The sequence below is a fragment of the Haliotis rubra genome, unplaced genomic scaffold (assembly GCF_003918875.1).
Source record: "Haliotis rubra isolate DU_JTF1 unplaced genomic scaffold, ASM391887v1 Scf259, whole genome shotgun sequence".
NCBI lineage: Eukaryota > Metazoa > Mollusca > Gastropoda > Lepetellida > Haliotidae > Haliotis > Haliotis rubra.
In genome coordinates this window covers 336,508-351,369 of record NW_025766658.1, presented here as the reverse complement: position 1 = coordinate 351,369, position 14,862 = coordinate 336,508, and the positions used below count along the sequence as shown (strand labels likewise).

Genomic DNA, 14,862 nt, shown 5'->3' with positions numbered 1-14,862 from the left:
GAAGTGAACAGTCTTTAGTTAACGGTTGAGCGAATTTGAACTTCGTTGATGTAATTTTCTCGAAGTCGAGTGACGGGCATTATGTTCTGCTGCATAATGTCCTAGTGCATAATGTTGTGCAATACGTGCTTGGTAACGGTGTTAGCATCTACGCCCAAACGTCGCATTCATTGCAATAAAGACGTTATCAATTCATATCACTTCTTCCTCTTCATCGTACCAAGTTCCAAGCATGTTATACGCGTGATTCATTCTACTTATAACACATGTAAATTTCATTAATCGAATCACTGTAAACAAACGAAACACTGCTTATATATAAATACAGTTACGGGAAAGCATATCACAGCTGGTGAATGAATAAAGTACATGGATGTTAATGATATATATGAAAATAACTGCATAACAAATACGTATCCATAGCAGTGTCCGTGTACAATTAAGAATTGAATGCCACTTTGTGTGTTTGCACTTAAAAATGAACGATGTCAAAGCGTTGTTCACACGAGAGTTTGAACAACGCTTTGACATCGTTCATTTTTCAGTGCAAACACACAAAGTGACATTCAATTCTTATAATTTCGCACTTTGATGTTTACACATACGTTTTTACCCACTTCTACATGATCATTGTTTACAGTGATGTGTTTTAATACCTGTAAAATGTTGTAATGTCATTCTGTTCAAGACCGTATAGTAGCGATGTTTGTGTACTTGGCGATTTTTTTACACATGTATCCCAACCCTTGAAGAAATAGTTCTCAAAGTATTCCTTAAAATATTACAACAAATTCGTCAATAGGTTTGAAACTGCTTTAATAAGCATAACATCAATAATATTATCAAACAGAAACAAATATCAATAACAATATCATTTTAACAAACTGTCATTGTACCTATAAAACTATGACGGATTCGTTTGACCGCGTAATAATACACTGACCGACTTCGAAGTTGTGCGGCGTGGCGAATAGGAAGCAGATCTCGTTGGTGTATTCTATTTATTTGTGATTGTTTATTGTGAAATTTAATGAGCAGTTTTTAAACAGATCACGGGGCAGAACCCGCAAACCGCGAGAGATTAAACTCTTGGGATAAGGAACAATTCTCGGCAATTGCAAATCCGTTTGGTCGTAAAGAAGCGACATTGCCAAAATTGGGGTGACTTGAAACAGGATCGCTCGCTAAATTGTCATTACCAAATGCAGCAAGATCATTTGGGTTCCTTGAAACCGTAGCGGAAATTTGAAAATTAGGTCTCACTGGCTGGGACTTGTTGTCGAACTTGTTGTCGGTCAGATTTTTGCAAAACTGTGCTCAGTTTGTGCTTTTTGTTACATACAAAAACAAGTAAGTGATATGTATAAATTAAAAGGAGTGTGAATCCAAATGATTTATTTTGTTTACGTCAAGCTGGGGAGCGAGTATCCTAGGGAAAACCCGGAAAGTAGTTCCGGCAAAAGTTCACATGACCCAGATCGGCTCGAAAACGTTCACACACGTATGAACGATTTGAAGGGTTCAAGGGAAATGCACCTTGAAATTTAGATCACATGACCGCTCTCTCAACCAACCAACGTTCGGGAATCTGTGTAAACTTCAAAGTACGAAATTATTTTCGATATAAAGGACGCCGTTTGAAGCAATATCATATTATTTCTCATAATCAACCATTGTACACACCATCGATGTAACACTGATTTGGGTTCTCACTGAAGTGCGCAGTGAGTATTTAAGAAGTGACATTAATAGTTTTGGCGTTTAATGGGGTATAACTTACAAACGGCGTACTCTCTGCGTATCGTAGCAGATTTACACACAGTGTGCACGCAAGCGTGCTCAGGTAATTTGCTATTGTCGGTAGCGAACATGTGTTTATGAATACCGCTTCATTTCTTTGAAAAGTCCCCCAACAATTCCTGTTTTGTCTCGTGGGTCAGTGTGACTTACCACTCTCATTCACTCAGACCAGGAGGAGTGAATTAGGTTTTAGTTGTTTGTGAATTTTAACCAGTGATACACTATTTTTCTAAACAGGCATTGTTAACAGCTGGACTACGGATATACATAGGCATACTATTTTTTCATTCCCCGGCATGTAATGCGGGGGGCTATAGTCGACGCCTCGTCCGTCTGTCCGTCCGTCCGTCCGTCCGCCCGTAATCATTTTGTTTCCGGAGCATAACTCAAAAACCATTCAATATTTTTCAACAAAACTTGGTAGATATATCAAACAGAACCTAAAGTGGTGCCTTTTGCTATTTACAGATTTTTGGCATTTTTGTTTTTCTTGGTTTCCATGGAAACGATTCGGACTTAGTCTCAAAAGGGAGAGATGGCCTTCGTTTCCGGAGCACAACTCGAAAACCGATCAATATCTTTCTTCAAGACTTGGTAGATATATCAGACATAAGCTAAAGTGGTGCCTTTTGCTATTTACAGATTTTTGGCATTTTGGTTTTTCTTGGTTTCCATGGAAACGATTCGGACATAGTTTCAAAAGGCTTCGTTTCCGGAGCACAACTCAAAAATTTCTTAATATCTTTCAGCAAAACTTGGCAGATATGTGAGGCAGATCCCAAAGTGGTGCCTTTTAATATAGGGAGATTTTTGTCATTTTTATTTTTCTTGGTTTCCATGGAAACGATTCGGACTTAGTCTCAAAAGGGAGACCTTGGCTTTGTTTCCGGAGCACAACTCAAAAACTTCTTAATATCTTTCAGCAAGACTTGGCAGATATGTGAGGCAGATCCCAAAGTGGTGCCTTTTGCTATTGGCAGATTTTTGGCGTTTATATTTTTCCAGGTTTCCATGGAAACGATTCGGACTTAGTCTAAAAAGGGAGAGATGGCCTTCGTTTCCGAAGCACAACTCGAAAACCGATCAATATCTTTCTTCAAGACTTGGTAGATATATCAGACATAACCTGAAGTGGTGCCTTTTGCTATTTACAGATTTGTGGCTTGTTAATTTTTCTTGGTTTCCATGGAAACGATTCGGACTTAGTCTCAAAAGAGAGGGGTGAGCTTCGTTTCCGGAGCACAACTCGGAAACCGTTCAATATCTTTCAGCAAGACTTGGTAGATATATTAAACAGAACCTAAAGTGGTGCCTTTTGCTATTTGCAGATTTTTATCCCCCGCAACGCGTTTTGCGGGGGGTATTAAAATGGACTCCGTCCGTCCGTCCGTCCGTCCGTCCGTGCACATTTGTCTTTTCCGGAGCAGAACTCTAAAACCGTTTAATATTTCTTCGCCAAACTTAGCACATACATGGATCTGGTGGTGTACTGGTGTCTTTTGGTAGTTTTGGAATTCTGAATTAAATATTTTTGGCGTTTCCATGGCAACAAGTTTGACTTAGCCTGAAATTGTGGTAGTGCTCTTTTCCGGAGCAGAACTTTAAAACCGTTCAATATGTGTTCACCAAACTTTGCACATAGATAGATCTGGTGGTGTACTGGTGCCTTTTGGTAGTTTTGGAATTCTGAATAAAATATTTTTGGCGTTTCCATGGCAACAAGTTTGACTTAGCCTGAAATTGTGGTAGTGCTCTTTTCCGGAGCAGAACTTTAAAACCGTTCAATATGTCTTCAGATAGATAGATCTGGTGGTGTACTGGTGCCTTTTGGTAGTTTTGGAATTCTGAATTAAATATTGTTGGCATTTCCATGGCAACAAGTTTGACTTAGACTGAAATTGGTGGTAGTGCTCTTTTCCGGAGCAGAACTCTAAAACCGTTCAATATGTGTTCACCAAACTTGGCACATAGATAGATCTGGTGGTGTACTGGTGCCTTTTGGTAGTTTTGGAATTCTGATTAAAATATTTTTGGCGTTTCCATGGCAACAAGTTCGACTTAGCCTGAAATTGTGGTAGTGCTCTTTTCCGGAGCTGAACTCTAAAACCGTTCAATATTTCTTCACCAAACTTGGCACATAGATAGATCTGGTGGTGTACTGGTGCCTTTTGGTAGTTTTGGAATTCTGAATTAAATATTGTTGGCATTTCCATGGCAACAAGTTTGACTTAGACTGGAATTGGTGATAGTGCTCCTTTTTGGAGCAGAACTTTTAAACCCTTTCAATACTTTCCTTCCACTTTTCTATGTACACACCTAAATATTTGACAATATCATAACTCGTAGACATAATCATGAAGAGTATTTTTCCATTGCGGGGGATATTGATGACTTTGTGTTCTTGTTGTCATTTATTTTTTTCATGATTTCCATGGAAACAATTTGGACTTAGTCCAAAAAATCAAGTTGGACTTTAAGTAACTGTCAGTTGAATTGTTAGGGGCCGGGGAAATTTGTCATCTTCTGATGACTCTTGTCTAAACAGGCTGGACTAGGGATATACATAGGCATACTTTTGTCTAAACTGGCATTAGGCACACTATTTTTCTAAACAGGCTTTATTAACAGCTGGACTACGGATATACATAGGCATACTAATTTTCTAAACAGGCATTATTATTATTGGCTGGACTACGGATGTACATAAGCATGTTATTTTTTCATAACAGGCATTATTAACAGCTGGACTACGGATATACATAGGCATACTATTTTCCATAACAGGCATTGCAAACTGACACGACCTGTCTCCCCTGCTGCAGCTTGTGACATGAGGTTAAAATCTATGTCGTAACTTTACCCTCTCCTTTCCAAGGTGAACGTTTAGATAGAACACGATCAGTTCACGCTCCTTGGCGTACCACCTGTGATGCAGGTAACTGTGTGAGACGTGCTTGTATAGGGTATTTTCACTGTGCATATATATGTGACAGAGTTTTGTATAACATGTAACAGCATATTGTGATCTAAGGGTGTACATGTAGTTCAATTGTTTAATTGCTCGCTGAATATGTTTGCGATAATGATCAGCCGGGAGTGAATCCCAACTGTTTCTGTATCACAGCTACTATTGCTGTCATCATTTCGTTTTGCCTTAACTTTGCATTTTATGTTTTCTGGCTTGTGTTAGATGTGCTTGTAGTAAACTGTAGGCTCAGATATTCCACACGCTTCTCAAGGAACATGTTATACTGACATTTATAGCTCCCAGTGTCTCCCACTCGGGATCTGCCCTTGAATGTGTCAGATCATAATATTTCATTATCATCCAATCTTGTAGAGCTGGATTCCACACAGCACACAATATATTATTACTTGTAATATGAATATGGATATGAATATTTAAATTCTAAAACCCTCAGTTTGAGTTTTTCACTGGGTATTACGTTCGTCTATATTAAGTGAGGAACACAAATCTTATTTAGATGATGTGTAAACTTGTCAAAGGCATTGATTTTATGATTTCCGCTCTTTATATGGCTTCCTTCCCTATCATTGCCATACGTGAAGATACTGTCATTGAAATAACACCGTTATGAACCAGTCAGCTTGGGGCCTTACTCAGAATATTTTGAAAAATGAACAACCTTTAGTCTGGAGGTCTGTTGAACAACAAAGCACCGAGACGACAACAAAGCACAAGTAATGCACCGAGACGACAGTAAAGCACAAGTAATGTACCGAGACCACAGTAAAGCACAAGTAATGCACCGAGACCACAACAAAGCACAAGTAATGCACCGAGACGACAGTAAAGCACACGTAATGCACCGAGACGACAGTAAAGCACAAGTAATGCACCGATACGACAGTAAAGCACAAGTAATGCACCGAGACGACAACAAAGCACAAGCAATGCACCGAGACGACAGTAAAGCACAAGTAATGCACCGAGACGACAGTAAAGCACAAGTAATGCACCGAGACGACAGTAAAGCACAATTAATGCACCGAGACGACAACAAAGCACAAGTAATGCACCGAGACGACAACAAAGCACAAGTAATGCACCGAGAAGACAACAATGCACAACAAAGCACAAGTAATGCACCGAGACGACAATAAAGCACAATCAATGCACCGAGACGACAGTAAAGCAAACCGCACAGTAGCACAAGCACCACCGAGACGACAACAAAGCACAAGTAATGCACCGAGACGACAACAAAGCACAAGTAATGCACCGAGACGACAACAAAGCACAAGTAATGCACCGAGACGACAATAAAGCACAAGTAATGCACCGAGACCACAACAAAGCACAAGTAATGCACCGAGATGACAACAAAGCTCAAGTAATGCACCGAGAAGACAACAAAGCACAAGTAATGCACCGAGACGACAATAAAGCACAAGTAATGCACCGAGACCACAGTAAGCACAAGTAATGCACAAAGACCACAACAAAACACAAGTAATGCACCGAGACGACAGTAAAGCACAAGTAATGCACCGAGACGACAGTAAAGCACAAGTAATGCACCGAAACGACAACAAACCACAAGTAATGCACCGAGACCACAGTAAAGCACAAGTAATGCACCGAGACCACAGTAAAGCACAAGTAATGCACCGAGACGTCACTAAAGCACAAGTAATACACCGAGACAATGCTGTGGTTGAGCAAATTGACTGTTGGAATATTTTACAAGAGAGAAACTTTGTGTACCCCTCTAAGTGGATCTCATGGTCGAAAGATATGAATAGCGTTGCGTGTTGATTTCCAAGTTGAAGTAGTGACTCCACCCAAATGTCTGTAAGTAAAGGAATTCAGTTTGAAACTATCAAACAGGCTTTATGATATTTGGAGAGGCTTATAGGTGTTTGAACGGCTTAATGCTGTTTAGACAAGGTTTATGATGTTTTGAGAGGCTTGATGATGTCAATGATGTGTGACTGGGCTCAATACTGTTTGGACAGGCTTTATGGTGTCTGGAGAAGCTTAATGATGTTTGGGCAGGCTTTATGGTGTCTGGAGAAGCTTAATGATGTTTGGACAGGCTTTATGGTGTCTGGAGAAGCTTAATGATGTTCGGACAGGCTTTATGGTGTCTGGAGAAGCTTAATGATGTTCGGGCAGGCTTTATGGTGTCTGGAGAAGCTTAATGATGTCTGGATGATGTTTGGACAGGCTTTATGGTGTCTGGAGAAGCTTAATGATGTTTGGGCAGGCTTTATGGTGTCTGGAGAAGCTTAATGATGTTTGGGCAGGCTTTATGGTGTCTGGAGAAGCTTAATGATGTTTGGACAGGCTTTATGGTGTCTGGAGAAGCTTGAATGATGTTTGGGCAGGCTTTATGGTGTCTGGTGTCTGGAGAAGCTTAATGATGTTTGGGCAGGCTTTATGGTGTCTGGAGAAGCTTAATGATGTTCGGACAGGCTTTATGGTGTCTGGAGAAGCTTGATGATGTTTGGGCAGGCTTTATGGTGTCTGGAGAAGCTTAATGATGTTTGGGCAGGCTTTATGGTGTCTGGAGAAGCTTAATGATGTTTGGGCAGGCTTTATGGTGTCTGGAGAAGCTTAATGATGTTTGGGCAGGCTTTATGGTGTCTGGAGAAGCTTAATGATGTTTGGGCAGGCTTTATGGTGTCTGGAGAAGCTTAATGATGTTTAGGCTTTTTATGGTGTCTGGAGAAGCTTAATGATGTTTGGGCAGGCTTTATGGTGTCTGGAGAAGCTTAATGATGTTTGGGCAGGCTTTATGGTGTCTGGAGAAGCTTAATGATGTTTGGGCAGGCTTTATGGTGTCTGGAGAAGCTTAATGATGTTTGGGCAGGCTTTATGGTGTCTGGAGAAGCTTAATGATGTTTGGGCAGGCTTTGGTGTCTGGTGTCTGGAGAAGCTTAATGATGTTGGGCAGGCTTTATGGTGTCTGGAGAAGCTTAATGATGTTTGGGCAGGCTTTATGGTGTCTGGAGAAGCTTAATGATGTTTGGGCAGGCTTTATGGTGGGAGAAGCTTAATGATGTTCGGGCAGGCTTTATGGTGTCTGGAGAAGCTTTAATGATGTTTGGGCAGGCTTTATGGTGTCTGGAGAAGCTTAATGATGTTCGGGCAGGTTTTATGGTGTCTGGAGAAGCTTAATGATGTTTGGGCAGGCTTTATGGTGTCTGGAGAAGCTTAATGATGATGTTTGGGCAGGCTTTATGGTGCCTGGAGAAGCTTAATGATGTTTGGACAGGCTTTATGGTGTCTGGAGAAACTTAATGATGCTTGGGCAGGCTTTATGGTGGAGAAGCCTTGGTTTGGGCAGGCAGGTGTCTTTATGATGTTTGGGCAGGCTTTATGGTGTCTGGAGAAGCTTAATGATGTTTGGGCAGGCTTTATGGTGTCTGGAGAAGCTTAATGATGTTTGGGCAGGCTTTATGGTGTCTGGAGAAGCTTAATGATGTTCGGGCAGGCTTTATGGTGTCTGGAGAAGCTTAATGATGTTTGGGCAGGCTTTATGGTGTCTGGAGAAGCTTAATGATGTTCGGGCAGGCTTTATGGTGCCTGGAGAAGCTTAATGATGTTTGGGCAGGCTTTGTACAATCAACTCTGCTTTTGGCAGAGATTTCTTATGAATGACCGGATTTGTTTACAAACAACATCATACAGCTGTAATACTACTGAAACAAATATCTGCTCGGTGTCCACCCATGACACTTAATTTTTATCTATTAGGCAGGGGTAGGCCAGTAGGTGGTATCGGTTTGGCATGGTTGGTTAATCCATCTGCTCATGACATAGTGACAATTGTACAATCGACTCTGCTTTTGGCAGATACTTTTTATAAATGTGGAAAGGGTTTTGTCGCTTCAGTTATGTTGTTTGGGCAGGATTTACGATTTCCGAAGAAGGCAGGTGATGTTTCTTGGGCAATTTGATGTTCTACAGGCTGAGTGATTTTCGGACAGTGATTGTGACAATAATCTGACAGGCTTGGTAATTTCTTCTGACTTTGATGCTCTCTTGACTTTGGGATGTTCTAGCAAACACTAGTTGTCACTATGTTCGTGGCACTTTACCAGGTCTATATTTTTTATCAAAGTGATACTGTCATCCAGTGGTGACCAGTGACCAGTGTTGGCAGCAGTGAATGCACTTATCTGACCATTTAACAAAGAAACAAGCTGTCAACATATATATGGAAAGGTTGTGATGCCATGGCTTACTAATCTTGAACCTTGTAGATATGTATTATGGCATACTTTGCAGACACTATAAAGTAGAAAGCTAGAGACTTACATATATCTAATTACCCACAATCTGTTACGAATAAAACATGAAACATTCGTATTGTCACATTAAATCAACGTCGTTGTATACCTTGACATACTATATCAACTTGGTACTTAGTATATTGTTACACACAGGGTGGCCTTTGACTTCTCTTCAATAGTTTATGATATCATGTGATCTATTTATTCACATTAATGATCAAGGTAATTTGTCGTAAATGAAAGCTAATGACATCTGAAACTTACCATGTTTTTGGGAAAACAATATTTGAAATTCTCGACTTCCTCGTCTTTGTAAAGTGTGGGGTGAGACAGCCATGCTTGAAGTATAGGAATCCCCACAGGCAATAGGTGCAGCCCCTTCTTGCTTATCTGTTAAATTTCTTTATGCATATTTATTGAAATCAATCAAGTCCAAATAAAGTAATTTCGACAAGCAACTTTTTATCCATTATCACTCAATAGCCATCAAATAGGTAAATTGCAGTATTATTTACTGTTACATCCCGTACTGTCATATGATTATATCCTATCCTGCCGTATACCTTTGTAATACAGTCCTGCCGTGTGCCTTTTTATCCCCCCGGCATGCAATGTAAATTGAGGGGTGGGCTTTGTTTCCGGAGCACAACTCGAAAAACAGTCAATAACTTTCAACAAAACTTGGAAGATATATGAGGCAGATCCCAAAGTGGTGCCTTTTGCTATTTGCAGGTTTTGGGCATTTTTTCCCCCGGTTTCCATGGAACCGATTCGGACTTAGTCTCAAAAGGGAGGGATGGGCTTTGTTTCCGGAGCACAACTCGAAAAACTTTCAATATCTTTTGACAAGAGTTGGCAGATATATCAAACAGATCTTGAAGTGGTGCCTTTTGCTTTTTACTGATTTTTGGCATGTATATTTTTTCATGATTTCCATGGAAACGATTTGGACTTAGTCTAAAAAAAATCAAGTTGGACTTTTAGTAACCGTCAGATGATTTGTTCTTTCAAATATGTGGGGGGCCGGGGGGATTTGTCATCTTCTGATGACTCTTGTTGTTAAATCCCATTTTGCAGTAAATCTTACCGCATACCTTACTTATATCATCCTGCGAAATGACATCCATTGATTAACAGCTCGAAATAAAGAAAATGGGACCGTGAGGCCGCCTGATCTGTGTGAAATTAGTGTCGGTGCAACTTTCAGATCTATATATGACAAGAAGGATGACTTCAACTTTCAGATCTGTATATGACAAGAAGGATGACTTCAACTTTCAGATCTGTATATGACAAGAAGGATGACTTCAACTTTCAGATCTATATATGACAAGAAGGATGACTTCAACTTTCAGATCTATATATGACAAGAAGGATGACTTCAACTTTCAGATCTATATATGACAAGAAGGATGACTTCAACTTTCAGATCTATATATGACAAGAAGGATGACTTCAACTTTCAGATCTATATATGACAAGAAGGATGACTTCAACTTTCAGATCTATATATGACAAGAAGGATGACTTCAACTTTCAGATCTATATATGACAAGAAGGATGACTTCAACTTTCAGATCTATATCTGACAAGAAGGATGACTTCAACTTTCAGATCTTTATATGACAAGAATGATGACTTCAACTTTCCACCAGTCGCGGAATATTCATTCAGTTTCATTCATTAGATTTTATGTTCCATGACGCTTGAGGTATCGAGCATATACTTTCTAGTATGACTTTCATCACCACCAATTGATAGTGATTCATAAACATATGTTAATGGAATTGTCGGAATAATATTCAATCTGCTATTGGCAGGTATTTACTTTGAATATAGATGTGGCTTTATATTTACAATTCATATTTTTCTTCCAGGCAAGGTGTCACGACAATGTTTTGAGGCCTATAGTTCTGCACCGTGGTTGAAACTCCTTGAAGTGACAGAAAGTGCTCCCGACAAGAAGGCTAGGGCCGGGACCCCCGAACATTTCATCATACCATCTCTCTGACATTCCGTGGTTGTACCGTCCTCAACATGCACGTGGAGGAGATAATTGAGGAAATATGGACGTTCGGACGCTTCCAGAAGATAATGCTGGTCACGGTTCTCGGGCCACGTGGTCTGCTAGGCTGGAGCATGTTGGTGATGTCCTTCACTGGAACAATCCCAGACTGGTGGTGCCTCCCCGTGTCTAAAGGGGATAATCATTCCCAAAATGTCAATGTCAGCTTCGACAACACAACGTTTCACAAGTGCTACACCGAAGACGACAACGTCACCTGCAGCCGCGAGTATAGTGATACCTATAACACGATTGTTAACGAGGTGAGTTTGTCAAATGACAAAAACGATCATATGTGCTTATTTGCCAGTTTTTCACCCATCTGTTTCTCTGTTTTCGAAATACTTTATGGTTTGCTTTTATGTCTCAACTAACATGACCCTCACCTGCTGTCCAGTTTCGTCCGGACTTGTCTTGTTCTGTCCTGTACCTGCCACATGTCATGCTGTCATATCCCATGCTGTTGTATACTGTCCAGTCAGATCCCATGCTGTTGTATACTGTCCAGTCCCATTCCTCCTACCGTCTCCCCTACTGCCGTCTACCTTACTGGCATATCCTCTCCTGCCGTCTACCTTACTGGCATATCCTCTCCTGTCGTCTACCTTACTGGCATATCCTCTCCTGCCGTCTACCTTACTGGCATATCCTTTCCTGCCGTCTACCTTACTGGCGTATCCTCTCCTGTCGTCTACCTTACTGGCATATCCTCTCCTGTCGTCTACCTTACTGGCATATCCTCTCCTGTCGTGTACCTTACTGGCATACCCTCTCCTGTCGTCTACCTTACTAGCATATCCTCTCCTGCCGTCTACCTTACTGGCATATCCTCTCCTGTCGTGTACCTTACTGGCATATCCCCTCCTGTCGTCTACCTTACTGGTATATCCTCTCCTGTCGTCTACCTTACTGGCATATCCTCTCCTGTCGTCTACCTTACTGGCATATCCTCCACTGTCGTCTACCTTACTGGCATATCCTCTCCTGTCGTGTACCTTACTGGCATATCCTCTCCTGTCGTGTACCTTACTGGCATACCCTCTCCTGTTGTCTACCTTACTAGCATATCCTCTCCTGTCGTCTACCTTACTGGCATATCCTCTCCTGTCGTCTACCTTACTGGCATATTCCCTCCTGTCGTCTACCTTACTGGTATATCCTCTCCTGTCGTCTACCTTACTGGCATATCCTCTCCTGTCGTCTACCTTACTGGTATATCCTCTCCTGTCGTCTACCTTACTGGCATATCCTCTCCTGTCGTGTACCTTACTGGCATATCCTCTCCTGTCGTCTACCTTACTGGCATATCCTCTCCTGTCGTCTACCTTACTGGCATATCCTCTCCTGTCGTCTACCTTACTGGCATATCCTCTCCTGTCGTCTACCTTACTGGCATATCCTCTCCTGTCGTCTACCTTACTGGCATATCCTCTCCTGTCGTGTACCTTACTGGCATATCCCCTCCTGTCGTCTACCTTACTGGTATATCCTCTCCTGTCGTCTACCTTACTGGCATATCCTCTCCTGTCGTCTACCTTACTGGTATATCCTCCACTGTCGTCTACCTTACTGGCATATCCTCTCCTGTCGTCTACCTTACTGGTATATCCTCTTCTGTCGTCTACCTTACTGGCATATCCTCTCCTGTCGTCTACCTTACTGGCATATCCTCTCCTGTCGTCTACCTTACTGGTATATCCTCCACTGTCGTCTACCTTACTGGCATATCCTCTCCTGTCGTGTACCTTACTGGCATATCCTCTCCTGTCGTCTACCTTACTGGTATATCCTCTCCTGTCGTCTACCTTACTGACATACATATCCTGTCGTCTACCATACTGGCATATCCTCTCCTTCCGTCTACCTTTCTGGCATATCCTCTCCTGTCGTCTATCTTACTGGCATATCCTCTCCTGTCGTCTACGTTACTGGCATATCCTCTCCTGTCGTCTACCTTACTGGCATATCCTCTCCTGTCGTCTACCTTACTGGCATATCCTCTCCTGTCGTGTACCTTACTGGCATATCCCCTCCTGTCGTCTACCTTACTGGTATATCCTCTCCTGTCGTCTACCTTACTGACATACATATCCTGTCGTCTACCATACTGGCATATCCTCTCCTGTCGTCTACCTTTCTGGCATATCCTCTCCTGTCGTCTACCTTACTGGCATATCCTCTCCTGTCGTCTACGTTACTGGCATATCCTCTCCTGTCGTCTACCTTACTGGCATATCCTCTCCTGTCGTCTACCTTACTGGCATATCCTCTCCTGTCGTCTACCTTACTGGCATATCCCCTCCTGTCGTCTACCTTACTGGTATATCCTCTCCTGTCGTCTACCTTACTGACATACATATCCTGTCGTCTACCTTACTGGCATATCCTCTCCTGTCGTCTACCTTTCTGGCATATATATCCTGTCGTGTACCTTACTGGCATATCCTCTCCTGTCGTCTACGTTACTGGCATATCCTCTCCTGCCGTCTACCTTACTGGCATATCCTCTCCTGTCGTCTACCTTACTGGCATATCCTCTCCTGTCGTCTACCTTACTGGCATATATACCCTGCAGATTGTAATGTACCCATATGTGTGTTCTGTTACTGGTTATGACACAAGTTTGTTCTATTATGTTTGAATACTGTTCACATGGTGATGACTGTCAATATATCTGGCACACGTTCGTGCACTCCAAATCTCTGAAACCGTCGACCTTGACCCCCATGACGGTTCACGTGATCGCACGCTGATGACTTTGGAGGTTTATTGCCATAAACAATAGAGACATACTAATCATTATCTTTCTGTGCCGACCTCCTTTCTCACATCCCAACTGTCCTGAATATACTAGATACAAACCATGTCCGCTCGCATGTATATCTGTTATGAATGCTGTCTATATATGTTGACCAATGGCGATCGTATACTTTCACTGATTCTACACACAACCACTGTGTGAGAGACCTTCCCATCGCAACATTACGAAATTACCCGCACCCATCCGAATTGTCTAAAAATCTCTCTATGTTTGCTGTACATTTATTAAGTTGGATGGCTTCGACGACACCTTAAACAACATTCAGATAACGTCACGGAGTGTTAGCTGTGGGCGACGACGACACTTTGAATCAAGACTTTTTAATGGATGTCAACTTCGTTATTGTGATGGACAAGACGTTTCGAAGTATATTCGTACTCATTCATCAGGTGAATGAAGAAATTAGGAAACAGACAGCTATATATGTACAGAATGAGATAACAAGGGAAACCAGTAGTTAATTGGCACTGAATTGGTAGATGAATTGGAAGCCAGGGAATGTTAATCCAGGCATGATTGATGAGGTAACAATGGTGGCAATCTAACAAGGGATAAGAAAATAAATGGAAACCAGGGGGGTAACTACTTGATCACCTCATTGCCCAGCACCAAAGAATCCAGTTTACCATGGAAACAGAAACCAACCAACACTTTCCCTTACTAGACGTGTCCTTCCAAACTACAAAGCCTGAAGTGCCTCTCAGGTGTTTACAACATGCACGGGCATGGGTATGGTGCTGTCATGCCTAGACATAATCTGGGATTTGAACAACGCACACTCATAGGTTCCTGCGCAACACAGCAAAGCCACCATTCATCAATCATTAATGTTACCACACTGCACCGTTGATACTTAAAGCAATAAATACAATAAGCCCTGTCCCCTCTCACCCCCCTCGACGAAACAACAACC

The 14,862-nt window shown here is 41.8% G+C and overlaps 1 protein-coding gene across 3 annotated transcripts in view; it reads left to right on the top strand.

Annotated features, from left to right (window-relative positions):
• LOC124279934 (organic cation transporter protein-like) overlaps positions 1-14,862 on the top strand; it is a 74,107-nt gene that overhangs the window by 36,499 nt on the left and 22,746 nt on the right. For all 3 annotated transcript variants that reach the window (XM_046715811.1, XM_046715810.1, XM_046715812.1), the window contains exon 2: positions 10,941-11,391. In XM_046715811.1, the coding sequence (XP_046571767.1) occupies positions 11,101-11,391 (291 nt within the window). In that variant the 5' untranslated portion in view covers positions 10,941-11,100. The remainder of the gene's footprint in view (positions 1-10,940; positions 11,392-14,862) is intronic.